Below are 18,441 nucleotides of genomic sequence, written 5' to 3'. Positions count from 1 at the left end.
AATTTTGCTGTGAATAATTATTTTCGAATTATCCCATTCCTTTTATTTACTTTTCTTTTTCCTCTTATAGTTTCCTCCCTTCTCTCCTCTTCTTTCTCCCATTCTCTTTCCCCCGCTTTTACTCCCCCCATTTTTTTTTTTTTGGGGGGGGGCGCTAATCTGGCCTCCTGGATCCGCTTATGTATCAAGGTGCCATTATAAACACTCTATATAGATAATAATAAGAATGGTCACATTATCAAAAAGCAGCCTTGTGAAAATGGAAGGATATTATCATGTCTTTCTTTCCACCTTATACCGGAAAGAAGCTGTTATTTACTCGTTTTCTCGTGTGCAGTGTTTTTTTTTTCTTTGATGAGCGAAACTTGAAAGTTAATTGCTTTCCTATGTCCGATTACGGATTGTCACATAAGGGATGAACTCTCAAGCTCTTACAGTCCTTTTTGACCTCTCTATACCGCAGGGCAGCATTGAGACCAATGAAAGACCAATGAAAAACCGTCAAAAGAAATATTTCATAAAATACTCCAGCTGAGAACGACGTGTTCAGATGCGTTCGCGATCGGAGTTGGTTTTAAAGAGAGAAAGAAATGATACACAAGAACCGGCATAAATTAAGGCTGTAGAGATACAATAGTATGAATAAAAAATGATTTATGGTTGTGATCAATGGTGATACACGGTCTTTGAATTGTAAGAATTGGTTAATATCGTTTTATTGGGCCGCACCGGTATACCGTACCTTTGATGTCCAATAGGGGTGCTTCTCCATTCTATACATGAGATCGTTCCCACCCCTATTCCTGCAGGCCATATGCCCTATCTTTTCTATCTCACTTATTTAACATGACATGATCAATCATCGAAATGACACTAGTTTACACGTAAATTCGCTTCACGAGAAAAAAAAAATGCTTTATTACACTGAGTTGATCTTTTTCCTGCATGACTATAATCATGATGCATGTTTTTTTTTCTCGAGATTATTCGATAAAAAGACATTTTTAGATTTTGTATTGAGAACTTCATTGATTTTGAAATAAAAATAATGAAAGGGGGAAGACACCTTTCGAGTAAACAACAAGGTGATATTAGTGTTTCAAAGAAGGAGGCGCGATAGCTCAGTCGGTAGAGCGGGGATTCGTATTCCGGTGAACCGGGTTCGATTCCCACTTGGTGCGCTATAGTGCCCTTTGGTAAGGCATTAATCCTCATTACCAGGTCCTTCGGAGAGGACCTTCAACTCAATCAAGAACAAAAGTGGATTTATTCTTTCGAATGAGATACAGATTCACTTCCTTAATGAATCAACGCCAAGCCTAACGTTAAGTCTCCAAAATAGTCTATGGAACAGCTACCAAACTTATTATAAACATTAGGCTAACCGAACACTACAGCTATTTAGGCCTAACTTGTAAGTTAGACAGCAGAAATCCGTCTGTTTGGATGAGTTTTTAAACATTTTAAAACTATTTTTGTATCGCCTGCATAGCAGAGCGAGACCATAGGCGCCGCTTTTCCGACGGCGGCGGCGACGGCGTCAACATCAAATCTTAACCTAAGGTCAAGTTTTTGAAATGTCATCATAACTTATAAAAAGTATATGGGCCTAGTTCATGAAACTTTGACATGTCAAGTATTACTGAACACTCTGCCATAGTTTCAGATAACATGACCAAGGTCAAAGGTAATTTAGGGTCAATGAACTTAGACCATGTTGGGGGAATCAACATTAAAATCTTAGTCTAAGGTTTAGTTTTGGAAATGTAGTCATAACTTAGAAATTATATAGACCTAGTTCATGAAACTTAAACATAAGACTAATCAAGTATCACTAAACATCTTTTGTGAGTTTCAGGTCACATGACCAAGGTCAAAGATCATTTAGGTCAATGAACTTAGATTATGTTGGGGGAATGGAAACGAAATCTTAACCAAGGTTAAGTTTTTGAAATGTAATAACTTTGAAAGTATATGGAGCTAGTTCATGAATCTTGGGCTTAAGAATAATCAAGCATCAGTGAACATCCTGCGTGAGTTTCAGGTCACATGATCAAGGTCAATGAACTTTGGTCGTGTTGGGGGTATTTGTTGAATTGCTATCATAACTTTGAAAGTTTATGGATTTAGTTCATGAAATGTTGACATATCAGGTAATCAAGTATCACTGATCGTCTTACACAAGTCTTCGGTCACACAATCAAAGTCAAATATCATTTAGGGACAATGAACTAGTATATATCCTTATTTTGTGAATAACTATTCTATGGTCGTTTTCAAAGTCAGCACTGCTGCTATATTGAATCGTGTAATGCAGGCGAGACTGTCAGAGGAGCTCTACTTGTTTAGATATATGCCCATCCTGTTCATGGTTACATTGCTTTGAATGTCCTGTTTTAGGATTACTTGTATAAAAAAAAATCAGCTCGCGCTCTAAATACAATGGTCTTATTAAAAACGGGCTTGAATTGTCAAGTTTTGGGGTCTGAAATTTGAATGTAAAAAAATGAAAATCGACACCGGAGCCGCCCCAGAAATATCTTAAACCTAGACCTTTAGGCCTATTTCTGGATCTCCTTTACAGAAAATGAGATCTGGCTTGGTGAATAGAAAAGAAATCACCCACACCCTTAACGGCCCTCTCCTGTTTGCTACAACCACTGCGTTCACACATCAACTGTTATCGTTTTAGCAGTATTTCCTAGAAAAGTTGATTGATGTGAATGCCCCCTCTGGCAGAGATGTTAGGTTACTTCTTTATATATTGGACGCTGACAATTCTCGAAGCCACACAGAAATAATACTCGCTAGTCAATCGCTGACAGTGTTGGAGAGTCTTTGATGTTCACATCGCTTTTTTTTTCTACAAGTACCAAGTTTTCGGATCGCAGTAAGTTTGTTTCAGAAGCTATGTTTTACAAAGTTTCATGGTGTTTGGTAAGGTATTATTTTTCAATAATTTATTTTTTATTTCTCAGTTATGTTTTTACTGGAAACTTCAGCTGACATTAACATGGAATGTATGTATTGTATATGCAACAACCGTTCATCAACCTGTTTTCGTTTTAACCTACTAAAATGAAGAAAAAGAAATTGCATCTTGACACACAAAAACGAAAATGGTTATTTGAAATAACTGATTCGCAATAAAATATTACGGATTCATATAATAAAGATGAATCGATGCAATCATGTCACAATCTGAAGTGGTTGATCGGTGTCATGTAATATATTTTGTCTTATTTTTTTCTTGTCTCATTGTAGAGGTGTATTTAACACCCGGTGCCCACTTCCATTGACGAGTGGATACCATGCGCGACCATGGGGTCTCAAAAAGCACCCTAAACACGTATTTTCCATATTCTGAAAATGCACCCCTTAGCAAGTATTGGCGTGTGAAACCCTACCCTTAACAAGTATTGGAAACAAAATTATACTCTTGGCGAGTATTCCCTGAATTAAACCCCTAAACAAGTACATCGATATTTTAATTGTTATATCACGGACGTCGGTTTTACCTTTAACTACATCAATGGGTTTAGTACGGTCCCACCTCCCACACCTCGCGTAAATGATACTCTAAACACGTAGTGTTGACTATTGGGGCAAAAAGTACATCCTTTAACATATTAGTCCTAATTTACTATACCCTCGCAAATTTGACCCTAAACACGTAGCTCTTCTAGCGAAAATAGATACCCTTTTTTCATTATTTTAGTGTTTTTGACACCCTTATTACGGTACGTACTTAACGTGCCCTATCTTGAAAAAGACACCCTTTTTTACGTGTTTTTTGGTCGCGCATGGTATCCACTCGTCAATGTAAGTGCCCCCCCCCCCGGGATTTAACATCGCCTTTCTGCTCGATTTTTGTTTTCCCCTCGATTGCGTTTGGTAGTGATTAAAAGTATTATGTGTGGGCGTTCCTGAGGGTGATGGTGTGGGTGGTTGTATGTATGTGTTATGTTTAGAGATGAATAGTTTTATGAGAGAAATAATTAATGTATTGGTAATTTTCTATTGATGAGGTCGATAAAACATTTGAAAAAAGGGTGCGTGAGTTGTGTGTGGGTGTGTGTGAGCGATCAAAACTTATTTTCGTTCCCGTTTTCGTTACTTCTTATCAAAATTCGATGAATAACCTATCGGTATTCTGTGCTTGTAAAGTCTCCCTTTCAAAAGGGCCATTTTCCTCAACTTCAAGGGACCTTAAGAAATATCATCCAATTTCAAAGAGATTTTAGCCTAATGCATTCCATTCCCAAGGATTAGGGGTGGGGGGAGGGGGGTAACGTGACCTGAATAATCGGAGAACAAGTGTGTTATCCAAACCATGGACCCACTCGATATCTAGTAGGTCCATGGTCAAACAAGCCTATCCGCCCCATGACTTCTGATCTTTTGACAATAACCTTTGTGACCCAATATCTCTATGGCAACAAGGAAACAAGAAGTTTCCTTGTTTTACTTTCCATGTTTAGGAAAATGTATAGGCCTACTTGGAATGCAAGAAATTGTATTTACTTTTCACACTTACTTAACAGGGGCCGCGGTACTGTTTTCAAAGTGGGGGGGGGGGGGGCTGAGCCAAAAGTGGGGGGCTGACCATGCTAAAAATCACAATCATATGGTCATTTTTACGTTTTTGTACACGGTTTTGGAAAAAAGTGGGGGGGGGGGCTGAAGCCCCCCCCCCCCAGCCCCCCCCCCGGTTCCGCGGCCCCTGCTTAATATGGATACTTATGGATGCTTCTGAACGCAACCTTAAGCATTTGTATTTCAATTCCAAATTCCTTCTCCTCTTTAGGTTGGTCGGATCATTCTTTCTTTCTTTTAAAAACTTTGTTCAATATCATTTTCTCTCTAAACGCCCCCAAGATTTCGGCCTTTGACCTCGCGATCGCGAAGAAAATTTATCTGCATATTAGCCACAAAACTGGAAATATTCTGATAAGATTTCATTACTAATTAATAGTTTATTATTAATTCGTCTAATGCCAATTCGTCCAATTGCCTACTCTATTATCATTTGGTCTATCATCAGTTCGTCCGCTATCCACATGGTCTAATTGCAAATTCGCCCACTCACCATTTCGTCTAATAACCAGTTGGTCCAATAGCCATTGATTCCATAACCATTTGGTCTAATTGGACTAATTGTTGATTGTGCAAAATGAAATGGATATTAGACCAACTGGTTATGAAACGAAATTGTCATAGACGAAATGGTGATTAGCCGAAGTGATGATTGAACCAAATGGTTGTTAGACGAAATATGGACGAAATTGCATTAGACTAAATGAAATGAACATAGATTGTGGTGAGTGGATGAGTTGGCAGTAGACGAATTGGCAATTTACCCTAATTAATTACGCTAATTATGTAAATATAAAATCGAGATTTTGCTGTAATCAACTAAAGAAAGCCCATAAATTGTTATTTTTCGTCAACAGACTCTTCGTGGGATTCTGATCTTTAAGAGAAAAATGAAATAGCGTTTTGCATTCAAAATTAGTAACAATAGAATAATCCTCCGCGGATAGGTCCATGATTTCATTTCATTTACGATAGGTACTATATGGATCAGTGTTAATGAAACTCACAGTGCAATAATTGTTTATATTTTGTTCTCAGAATAATTTCCGCCATGAAGGTGTTACTGGGATTGTATTTGCTGTGTTTCATTTGTATGTTTGGAGAGACAATAGCTAATCCGGGTGAGTTATAATCCTTGACATAGTACATTCCCGCCCATGTATATATATGTCCCAACTGTAGGGGGTACACTGCAAAAACTCCGGTGTTGATTTAACACCAGCCCGGAATCTATATATGTCCACACCAGAGAAGTGTTAAACAACACCGGTTTTGGTATTAGTCTAACACCAGATAGGTGTTTATACAACACCGATTAGTTATAAAACAGCATCGGTTTGATTCCAAACTGGTGTTGTTTCAATACTTCTCTGGTGTGGACAATATATTCCGAGCTGGTGTTAAATCAACACCGGAGTTTTTGCAGTGTACAAGAGGTAGGTTATCGGCATAAAAGTGGGAATTATCATTCGTATAAGACTCGAACATTTGATACGGATTAACAGATACACGAACGGGAAACTTTGTACAAAATTTTAGAAACTTTTTATTTGATAACAAAGTTATGGATTTTTAAAAGTTTATTAAAAATGTTATCTGTACATCTATAATTTAGTTTGAGAGCATTATAGGTGGATTTGGGTTTACCTTTTTCGCGATATAGCGTTTTTCAGAATAAAAATTCCTCGATGGTTATTCCAAATAGACGAAATCTAATGTTTGATATCACTGATATTTATAATTCATTATTATTAGTATAATGATTACTATCATCATCATCATCATTATTATTGTTATTATTATTATTCATTTTATCATTATCATCATCACCATCATCATCTTCATGATTATCGTATACTTTTTAATCATTATTAATAAAATCCTTATACGATTGACGTTAATGACCTCCCACCAAGGCCTCCCACATATACACACGCACAGGCGCACAGCCACCCAACTATCTTATTTTATTGAAAACAGTTTGAATGTGTGATTTTGCCCTGGACTGAGAGGAATATTTTCCTTAAATTACGCTAATCTGATTCTCGATTTCTCTTTTAAATTTTCCTGGTATTTCGCAGTTGAGAAGCGCTTGAAAGACACTCTATTTACTGGCTATGACAAGAGTCTTCTACCCTCCCATGAAGAAAGTCTGGATCTCAGTCTGCAAATGTCCTTAGCATGCTTGAAAGAAGTGGTAAGTTATTATTGGTTCAGGCGCGGATCCGGGGGGGGGGGGGGCATAGGGGCAATTGAAGTGCCCTGTGACAATATCGATGTATATTGTCAAGCATGAAAGTTATTCGATTTAGGGGAATCCCCCTCGCAAATTGTAAGAATCGTTTGTTCATTTTGCTTGTCCAAACAATTCTACAAAAATCTATCGACTAATAACTGTACTCCACCTATTAATGACGATCCGCCCCTGATTTGGTTGCATGTGTATTTACAAGGGAGTGTAACTGTTGTGAAAGTGGAGGGGGTGCTAATCATGCAGAAAACAATCAGATTGTAATTTTCACATTTTTGTACACGTTTATAAAAAAAGAGAGATGGAGGTTAAAGCCTTATTCACCAAGTCCCCCCCCCCCCTCCCTGGTTCCGGGGTCCCTTTTTCGGTTGATAAACATTAAAAAGTTGTAAATTAGTCGGTCTTTCATCAGAATTTGCTGTTCTTCGCTAAAGAAGATGTTTGAACCTATACCCACTGATATAATCTGCAATGCTCCGTTTCGTGCCCGTTCTGATCCACTTTTTAATGAACTTAATATCCTCAAAGTTAACGATCTCTAATTGTTTCATCTTGGACAATTTATGAATAAATCAAATTCTGGTGCCATTCCTTTTGCTCTTCATGACTTGTTTAGAAACAAATCATACTATTCATAATTATCCCATAAGACAGTTGGAAGAATTTCATTTGCCCTTTCTGAGAACACTTTCCGCACAAAATACATTCATTTTTAAGGTCCTAAATTTTGGAATACTTTGCGCATTGATATGAAAAATTTCCCTTCACTCGTAGTCTTCAAGAGAAAACTCAAAAACTCTTTATTGACTCCGTATAAAACCTAGCTTTCTTTGTTGTAATTAGACTGTCTCTTCTTTTCTTATCAATACTTTTTACTGTTATTATTGTTAATACTGTTATTACTAATATTGTTATTTTATTACAGTTATTAGTTTTGGTATTTATGATTATCAATATCATTACTACTATCTCTATTACTTTAATTTATTGTTTATTAAAGTTGATATCCAAAGAACTCATCACCACTCCTCAACCAGGCATAATCTTTGACCCGCTTAATTCCCTTGCGCGTTAACTTCATATACTTGTTATACACCACATGTGATACATTTTCTTATTTCAGTCCACACGCAGAAATTATGTTCTCTTCATCGTCTCTCCTCGTTATTTTTTGTACATTGCTCATTTCATGTATTATGTTATTGCTTTCATTTTTTATTTTTCCTTTTCTCTCTGTTGGCTTCAATCATTATTCTAATTATGTAATCAAATATTGACTATTATTGAATAATTTCATTCGAGTGGTCCACGATTTACAAGCATAGCTTCACAGTGGACCTCTCCATTTCCAATATGTTATTTTCAGTTACAAAATATTTTTTTATGATCCATCCAGGTTTCAAATGTATTGCGTTACGTGTTGGTTTATACCACCATTTTTTATCATAATTGTATGTTTATGTATTTGTATACTGTTCTGTTGGAAATGGGAAAAAATAAAATTGAAACTGAAACTAAAATTGCACTTTTATATCATATCATATAAAAGCCTGCATAATACATGTACAGAATGATTACATCTGTGCGATCTTACACTCTGAAAAATTGGGTTCTAATATGTGGACTAACACTTGGTTTAAATCTTTAGGCTACATGTTTTTTTTTATACCATCACACGCAGAGGTTCCGGATTATATTTATCACGTTCATTCTGTTATGAAACAATCATTGAATATGCACAATGTTGTTATGACGTTTTCAGATTACTGTGTTAGTTGTTTTATTCATTCTTATCCATTTCCCGCCTTTCATTTCAGGATTTTTCTCAAGGGATCATAAAAATGAATGTGTGGCTAAAAATGGTAAGAAAATAACATAAACGAATATTTTCATCAAACTTATTTATGGAAAAGGTTGAATATTTCATTTTTTCTTGATAAACAGATCATCAAATTAATGAAATACATATAAGAAATTTACACAATCGTTGTTAGTCTGCTTTTATACTCAGATTGCTATACAGACCATTGCATGAGCACAGATATATGACGTATCAAACGGGAAGTGTTTTCCTGGTTTAAAATAAAAAATCGAATCAACAAGAATCAGTAAATATATTTGGTGTTATTTTGATACTGTTTGCAAGAATTCATTAATCAAAAGAGCTCATATCTCATCAATCATTATGTGAGCGCGAAGCGCGAACTGAAAACGTTTACTATACAGACCCGTAAAGAAACATTGTAAGAACTGTTTTAGGGAATTTGTGAACAGTTTTATTAATCTAATAGATATAATGTGATCCTTAATGTTTGATATTTTGACGGAAAAAAGGTACATTTAAGCACTTGTAGCCATGAACTGGGCGTGTCTCTCACTAAACAAAGTAATGAAAACTTGAAGCGAGAACGGATTTTTGTTTTTATATTGCATAAAAAGAGGATCTCTTATTAAGTATGTATGCGGCCGCTTTGGCTCCCTGGATCTGCCTTCATTCGATTATCTATTTGTTTTCATATTTGATTTTAACAATTCATAACTGGAAAGATCTACATGTAGGTCTTTGTACAGTGCGTCCTATAAAAATAAAATAGGGGTTCACAGATATGTTTTTCTTCACTGGCATATTTATTTTGATATTGCATTTACACCATTATAAAATTCAGTTTACCCTGTATTTTGATACAGGATAATATGTATTGGTACAATATCAATACTTCACGCACTAATGAGTAGGAAGACAGATTTTGTACAATAAAATGTACAAGATTTATTTAAGATATAAATTGAACCTAATGGCTCATCCCTTTTGTATTCTCTAAGTGAGAGTTGATTCAGATTCTACGGAGCCCGCCAGGTGACATGAGGAGAAAAAATTCTCCGTACATTATTTCGTTCCCACGAAATACTATTTCGTGGCCACGCAATATTATTTCGTTCCCACAAAATAATATTTCGAGGGAACGAAATAATATTGCGTGGCCACGAAATAGTATTTCGTGGGAACGAAATAATATTGCGTGGCCACGAAATAATATTTCATGGGAACGAAATAATGACGGAGATTTTTTTCTCCTCATGTCACCTGGCGGGCTCCGTATGAACGAAATGCTTAGTACTTGGTCTCAAACCAAGAAGAGTTTCCACTCTTCCACTCTTTGACACTTATTATAAGTGTCAAAATGAACTTAATTAAAACATATTTAATAATATGGGTTTCCCTTTTCTGTTTAGGGCACATTGTATTGGTAACAGAAAATATGGAATGATTTGCGCTGATTAAGATTGGTCAATAATTCCCATTTTGTAACTGAAATTTGAAATAAATTACAGATCAATTTATTACAAAATCCCTATATTAATTTTTAGCCTTCTGAATATATTCGGGAATTCATTGTTAACCGCTACAAATATTTTTGCACAGTTATGGCAAGATTCACGTCTGGAGTGGGATCCGGAGCAATTTGGAAACACTTCTATCTTGCGCGTTCATTCTTCCGAGGTCTTCAAGCCAGACATATCCCTCTACAACAGGTAGGTAATTAATTAGTTAAATTGATGATGAATGACAGAGAATCGATTGTTAGATCACCAAAGAACCAATTATAATGACATGATAATTTGCTTTTTGCAGAACAAGAAAAAACATAACAGTCTAAAGCCCTTCTCTTGAGCCCGCCTATGTACAGGGCATGGTCGTATACAATTTTTACCGGGGGCGATACCATGGAGACAAAATTTACTGTTTAACATTAAAAATAAACAACATTAAAATATTAACATAAAAAATAAACAACAACAGATATTCAATACACATCTACCTTATTATTTCATTTAGTTTATTTTCATTTCAACGATTGCAGTATAATGTTTGGCTTTGCGCAACTTTATGCAAGCAATAAACAAAAGAAAATGTCACACAAAGAAACAGGAGCAGCAGCTACCTAAGTACATGAAGTAATTTGATTACAATTAAATTTATTGGGAATATGACATAACTTTAAAAACACCAACTGAAATTAAAGCTATGATTAAGATCTATATAAAACCAGGTATATCCATGAATTAATGATTACACGAGAAGATGAAAAGAGGAGGAAGGAGAAAAGGAGGCAAAATTGTGTAGGAATACTCCCAAATAGGCACGTCATGACGATCAATGATTACGCAATTCATAGTTTAGAACTTGTGTTTCCTCCAGCCATTCACCAAATGAGATGCTTTCGGATGATATTGCAGTTCTAGTGTACAACACTGGTACCGTGTTCTATCTACCGCCTATGGCTATTGAAGCATCATGTGCATTCGACTTCAAGGACTACCCATACGATACACACGTAAGAATATGAACACTAAATACCATCCGGTTTCAAGTTCGGTGTTGTTACACTTTGTACTGCGCTCTTAGAAATTTAGATATGTTCATTTTAAGCATCTTTAGCAATGCCACCTACACTAGAAGCACCATATATGAAGGTGCACCAGAAATGTGCCAAGTTGCACCCTTTTGATGTTCTATTTTTCCCTTGAGTTTTAATGTGGGTGTTTAGGCTGCTATTTACCCGGGGGTTGGGGGGCAGTCAATTGTATTCTGTACACATTCGTGACCAAATTATTTCCAAACACCCCCTAAACGAGTTTTTCTCTGTGTGCAAAATAACCCCCTAAACAAGTTTTTCGCGGGCTTCATTTACACATGTTGGCCCCTAACCAAGTTGTCGCCAGAATATCACCCCTAAACAAGTTTTGTCTCGGGCCTGAACACTTTTCAGAACGAGGAGGAAAAAGCCTCGGGAAAAAAAGCTTGTGGAAAAAAACATACCCTAAACACGTAAAAACATTACCTAAATACGTTTGATCCCGTGATTGACCATTGACCAGTATTTCAAAACCACCCTTTTTTTTAAATCGATGTTTTGATACCTTAAACTGCTAAACGAGTGCACGCGCGGCCCGTGTCCAAAACTGAAAAAAACACCCCTATTAACGCGTTTTTTGGGGTCACGCATGTGTACAGCAAATTTATTTGATCGAATGTCACTCGATGGATATATTTTTTGGTATAAACTGAAATTTGGTGTTGGTGCTATCGATACACGCTATTCGAGACCTTTAGGTGACACAGAGCACCATGCGAATGATGCGATGCTAATGATTGTGTTTCTGAATTGAACTAGGAGCCTGTAAGTTTCCCAGTATATTTTGTCAACTTGGTTTAGAACTCAATTTTATTTTCTTTTCTTTTCATCATGCGTTGCTCTTGGTGAGCTAGACGAAAATTTTAAAACCTCTCTTTACTAAGCGCATTCTTTTTTAATTTGTTATCATAATCAACCTCAACATCAAAGAGAACCTTGGTAATAGATATTTTTTTAAATGATTATAAAAGTTACGGTGATAGTCGGAAGAAACTGGACCAAAAACTAACTATTTTTTCAATTAAGAATTGTTTAGAAATGAGAATTTAGTCTCGACAGGTGCAGAGGTTGTCTACATTATTTCTTGGAATATATTGCTATTCCATTTAAAATTATGGGCTTTATTGTAAACAAATGAAATTTAGCAAAACGAAACTTCCAAAACAAGAAATTGGAGGAAGGAGTGCAAAAATTCTGACTTTATCAACTGTTTGATTTATAGAAATGCCGCCTGAAGCTTGGATCGTGGTCGTATGATAACTCGAAAATAATGGTCACTTCATCGGCCAATGTGATAGACATGGCAGACTACTGGGGACACCCCGTGTGGGACATTGTAGAAACCTCAGCTGTTAAAAACACCATTAGCTACCCATGTTGTGAAGACGTATACGAGGATGTGACCTTTCATTTGACCATACGACGTCGAGACAGTCACGGTTATATAGCTTCCTCCGTGATCGCCACCTGGCTTATCCTCGTCGTCTTCCTGATCGGACCGTCATCGGCCGGAGAACGTACCCTCTTTGCGGGCTTAGTCTTCGTCTCATTGGTGGTGCTATCAGCAGCGCTGAGCGGCGAGGTTCCCATCTACTCAGCAACCAGACTCGGTCGATTTCTCATCGCTGGGATGCTCGTCACTGCCATCGTCATGGTCATCAACGGCCTCATCTGCCGTTTCTACCCCAAGGACCAACCTGGCCAAATGAAGGTGAGGGAATGGGATACCGGTGTACACTTCAAACTGACAACTTTCATTTCAAATTACAGGAAAAAGGAATCGTCTTAAGATTTTACCGTCACTTTACTTTTTATTCCGCATGTCAATGGAAAGAACCCTTTCATATTTTCTTTACACGTGTTATTCAAAGCTCCTGTCCATTTTATTAAAAACACGAAGATGATATATGCATGGTTAATATTTCCTGTTGCTTTTCAACTTTGCAAATCATATTCCCCAGTATTCAAAAGGGAATATGTGTTTCAGTGATGTAGGCCTAAATACTGCAACTAAAGCACATCAAGAACAAAGAAAATAATGAAGGCTTTTTAACAGAATATACACAGTAAAACTTTGGTGTTAAGACTGACACCAGTTGGTGTCTATAGAGGACCACACTATGATATGTTAAAATTACACCCTAGAGATTGAACATAACACCAAAGAGTGTAAATGTATAAACAAACACAGGTGTTGTAATAATTGTGTTAACCCTAAAATGGCCGGGGGGGGGGGGTTGAATCAACCCCCCCCCCCTCAACATTTTCTGCGATCATTCCGCCGCGCGAAATTTTTTGACCACGCCACTAGCAGAGTTTATACTTTTAAGTCTCGCGCATATTTTGAGACCAAATTTACGACGCTCGGTTACGCAGTTCCGAAATTACGCAACATTTTGTAAGTGCATGTCAGACCAAAAATTGTTCCAAAACGTGATTTTGTGTACAAAGTCAATGCAAATTGAGTTTTCTCATCTTATTCATAAAGATATGATTATTTTTACTTTAAACAGTTGAAAGCAATTGATTTTAGCATAATTATGCTTCAAAATGGTTGTGCAATAAATCTGGTGAAAAAACAAAGAAAAACAAAAGGTTGAAAAACAAAGAAATACATAAGAAATTCATAAAACAATAAAATACATAAAAAATTGATTTCCAAACCGAAGTTTTTTTCAATTGCCATTGTTAAGAATGCTACAAAGAATATTTTTACCAAAAATTAACATTCTACGAGCTTTATTTAGTGAATTAGAGCAAAAAGTATGATTTATGCATAAATTAGCATAATTAATTCATATAAAATAAAATCTCATTATTTTGGAAAATTTTACCTTACAGCCTTGTAGATTACATCGCACACTACCAGCGTGCAAATTTTTGCGGCGCTCGCGCGATCGGCGGCCGAGATCTCAGGGGGGGGGGGTTGAATCAACCCTCCCCCCCCCCCCCCCCCCCGGCCACAGAACAGCCAAAAAAGCCCGGCCTAGTTAGGGTTAAACTAACACTGTCAATTTAACACCGGAGTAATAAAACTAACACCTCAGTTTTGCTGTGTAGCTTAAAATTTACATTTTGTCTCTACATTATGCAGGAGGGTGATGGAACTGCTCCTCGCGTGTTTCTCTTCATTGATATCGGTGCTTTCCTTGGATCTGTCATCATCCTCGCTATATTAACAGGCGCCCTCTTCGCCTAAGGCAAGGTAGTTCTTAATTTAATTCTGCCTTCTGGACCCGGCTTCTGGAGAAATTCAACGTCTGATTTTTTTTCAGAACTGTACCAATAACTGTATCAATTATAACATATGATAATTATGCTGAGAATATAAAACATCAAAATTGTGATAACCCGCCTACCTCCCCCACAAAAAGTATATGTAGATAATTTTTACCCCATAATCGATTGGTTAACATTGGTTTTACTTTTAAAAATCTGAGCTAGAAGGTCACACTTGTCACCTGTGTCTGTGATATGTTACAAAAATGAAGCCCAGAAAAAATTGCGTTCGAAAATTATTATTTAGTGCTTCAAAAATTGAAATATAAAGTGACCGAAAACACCATCTTAATTTCATCCCATACACTTATGTGTACTATTTAGGCGTCTATAAGACGCCTATTTACAAAATCGGGGTTTGCCTTGTAGTTTTAGCTTTTCATTCTCAATAATGGTTGTTTTCAGGGTTTATTAGTTCTAATACATGCACTTGTACACATGTTTCATCTTGGTTTGAGAATTTTTTAAATCGGCTGCTCACAAAGTTAAACAATACCTAGATTTAATCGCAAAATGTATAAACTTCCTTCATTTAGTATTTGATTTATCACAGTTTGTGATATCTTTCCGAAAATATGCACTTTCTGTACGTTCTTGTTTCTCTGTTTGTTTGAAATTAGTATGTGTTTTGCATGACGAAAAATATGTGTTATGCATTATATAGGGATGAATAGTACCTCGGGCCAATTATATGCCATAGTGAAACAACTCTCATAGGAGACATATGCACTGACTATAACGCTCGTATTCTCAAGTCTGGTTTGATTGAGGCCATGGTCTAACTCTGTTCTAAAATTATGAGAAGCAGAAAATGACAGAATTATTAAGTCACTGTGTTCTTTCATCATGCTATATTGGGGACGGAAACAAATTAATTTACTGTTCTCAGACAGTTACGAACTGATAAAATCGAACGTATACTTTTAGAGAGTTTGTGTCACATGGCTGTCCATAGTTAAATCACAACTTGAGACCAGAGTTCAGAATAGGGGTCTTTGTATATATGGGTTGAGGAAAAGGACTATGCATGCACGATCACTTTGTTATAGTTTGAGGACAATTTCAATGAATATATTGTCGGCGTCGCTGGTTTGTCCATTATTCATTAATGCATTTATTCTTACATTATTCATTCATTCATTCATTTATACAAACATTTATTTTCTTCCATTAAAACTATCGACATGTATTTATACAAAATCATGATGTCATGAAAGGCTATAAATATCTCATCAGCACTGGCGTAAATCCCGGGGGGGATGGGGGGGATATATCCCCCCCACTTTTCGAGGAGGGGGGGATGGCCTGTACAAACATCCCCCCCACTTTTTCCGAAAGAAATGAAAAAAAAATCACAAGAGATAATTGTTTTATTGGTGAAAATTCTTCCAAAAATACCGCTTAACAAATAAAATAATATTATTGAATCATAAAATGCAAATAAAGAGCCAGTTCACCATTTCCAAACGAAATACTTATGTCCTTATTATAACATTGAAGAGAAATCCCCGTTTCTTCCAATTCATCTATGTTGGGGTCTTTGGGAAGGGATTAAGATGGAATGTCAAAAATTTGTTGAATGTAATCTCTAATAAAACCATTAAACCATCATGGGGTAAAAAAGATAATAATATTGGAGGGGTATTTGCCATATGGACATACAGTGGCGAAACTACGGGGGACATGGGGGCACATCCCCCCCCCCCCTCCATCGGCTGACCAAAAAAAAAAACGGGGAAAGGGGGAAAAGAGGGAGAAAGGAAGAGAAACGAAGTGGGAAAGAAGAAAATATTATTCATTAGAATGTTATATTATATTATAACTATGTTAAGTTACATTACATAAGAAACATTTTTATCATAACTTTATGAAACATAATTTGCCCAGGGCCTACGTCTTCATTGTTCCTGGTGCTCGCATTGTCTGTTTAACGAGATATATAATCCTGTTGTACTAAAACATCCCGTTTTCAAGTCAATATAAACCAAATATATTTCCTAGCACTTGAGTTATCATTGTTTTATGTAGTGACATATGCTTCTTTTTCATGACACAAAAGTGATTGCCCCATGTTAAGGTCTTCGTATATATGAAATATTTCCTATCCGTGATTACGTTCGCATTAGTGGATTGGTGAGATATGTCTGCTCTTCATGAATTCCTAAAATCAGTCCTTCAAATGTCCCTTCTTCTGATCTGAATATCAAAAATTTTCAGCTCGCGCTTCGCGCTCGCATCATTTGGATATTGAATTACGTATGGTCCTACTTAATTCCTACAAAGAAACCTTAGAATGCCCCACTTCAGGTCTGAATTATCTAAGTTTTCAGCTCGCGCTTCGCGCTCGCATTGTTAAGCGAGACAGGTACCTATCATGATTACACAAATTTGATTATAATGTCCCTTTTTAGGTGTGAATATAAAAAAATTTCAGCTCGCGCTTCGCGCTCGCATTATTTGATCTGTGAGATACATATCCGTTTAATGACATTGTCCTTAAAATGTCTCTATTAGGTCACTCACTCAGTCATTCAAAAATTTTGCTGGTGCCCCCCCCCCCCCATGCCGTGACCCACGGTCACCACTGTGGACATATCAATGACAATTCCTTGCATATCTAAAAACATGATTGCAAAAAAATGCCAAAATATTTCAGTCATCCCCCCCACCCATCAACACGGATTTACGCCAGTGCTCATCAGGTTTTATTTTTAAAGAAGAAGGCGTTGGTCTGTCGTTCAGGCACGGCGCACACGGTTTTGAAGGGGGGGGGGGCTGAGCCAAAAGTGGGAGGCTGGCGATGCAAAAAAGCAAAACAAAAACAATCAGATAGTCATCTTTACGTTTTTGTACATGTTTTTGAAAAAAAATGTGAGGGCTGGAGCAAAACCCAGCCCCCCCCCCCCCCGTTTCCGCGGCCCGTGGACACAATGTTATAATTATGTTTCTACACGTGACTTGTGTTTGTTATTCTCGAAATGTGTATTTTGTTAATATTTTTTGTTCTTTCTTTGTAGTCTTGGTATAACATTAATACCATTTGTATATGAACAATAATTCTCATTAAAGTAGGCCTACATTATAAAGATATTTTGCAAAAAATGTTTTTTTTTTTTTTTTTTTTTTTTGGGGGGGGGTAGGTTTTATTTTCTCTCGTATTTTAGTGTCTATGACCTCATAATAATTATACTGACTGCTCTATGTGATCCTCATTATACTCCCCCTCCCACTTCTTCTTCTTCATCTCGTCTTCTTCTTCATGTTCTCGTATACTTATCCTCCTCCTCCTCCCCTTCTTCTTTTTCTCCTCCTCCTCCTTCTTCTCCTCCTCCTCCTTCTTCTTCTTCTTTCTTGTTTTCGACCCTCTCATGGGCGGGTTATTATTTAGGACCCTCAAATTGATATTTTGAACAAATAAATTACAGCATAATTAATCACTAATAATTTTTTTTTTTTCAAAATGGCCACCGGCTGCCATCTTGGATATTTTGTCAGTAATCTCTGATTAGGAGGTCAAGTAGACTTCAGATTTGGATTTATTGGCCACTAAATAAAATCTCCCGTATTAATTTTGAAGAGAAGTTTAAGTGTGGCGGTCCCCTAACATATATAGCCTTGGTCTATAGATGAAATTCGTCTCCTTGTTATGATACCGTATGTTAACAATATCCGGGACAATATCAGTAGGTCCTATGTAGAAGGCTGAGCGAGAGAATCTGGTCAAATTTGGAATAATGCGTTTTCTCACTCTAATCGATCCCAGTGGTATAAACACACACACATGCGTTGATAATCAAAACTAAAAACGAATAATCGTTCAGCTGCATGTCTACAGCGGATATCCCGTAGAACGCTACCGTTCAGGAAGTATAATCTTCTTTCTATGACACTAAGACG

General features: G+C 36.7%; 1 protein-coding gene across 4 annotated transcripts; it reads left to right on the top strand.

The window, feature by feature from the left end:
- The first annotated feature begins 2,596 nt into the window (after positions 1 to 2,596).
- LOC129277139 (neuronal acetylcholine receptor subunit alpha-3-like) lies at positions 2,597 to 17,630 on the top strand. 4 transcript variants are annotated; one of them, XR_010292672.1, is made up of 9 exons: positions 2,597 to 2,890; positions 5,635 to 5,717; positions 6,678 to 6,793; positions 8,665 to 8,709; positions 10,272 to 10,381; positions 11,049 to 11,184; positions 12,488 to 12,976; positions 14,360 to 17,090; positions 17,439 to 17,630. XR_010292672.1 is itself a non-coding variant. In XM_064095241.1 (8 exons), exons 2-8 carry the CDS (start codon positions 5,648 to 5,650, stop codon positions 14,462 to 14,464), a joined length of 1,071 nt encoding a protein of 356 aa, XP_063951311.1. In that variant the 5' UTR covers positions 2,597 to 2,890; positions 5,635 to 5,647; the 3' UTR covers positions 14,465 to 17,630. The 4 variants fall into 4 exon arrangements, 2 of the variants coding, with proteins under 2 accessions (XP_063951311.1, XP_063951313.1); XR_010292671.1 differs by having other exon boundaries at positions 14,360 to 17,199; XM_064095241.1 differs by having other exon boundaries at positions 14,360 to 17,630.
- Positions 17,631 to 18,441: the final 811 nt, after the last annotated feature.

Source organism: Lytechinus pictus, chromosome 2, assembly GCF_037042905.1.
Source record: "Lytechinus pictus isolate F3 Inbred chromosome 2, Lp3.0, whole genome shotgun sequence".
Taxonomy (NCBI): domain Eukaryota; kingdom Metazoa; phylum Echinodermata; class Echinoidea; order Temnopleuroida; family Toxopneustidae; genus Lytechinus; species Lytechinus pictus.
This window is presented reverse-complemented; position numbering and strand designations above follow the sequence as displayed.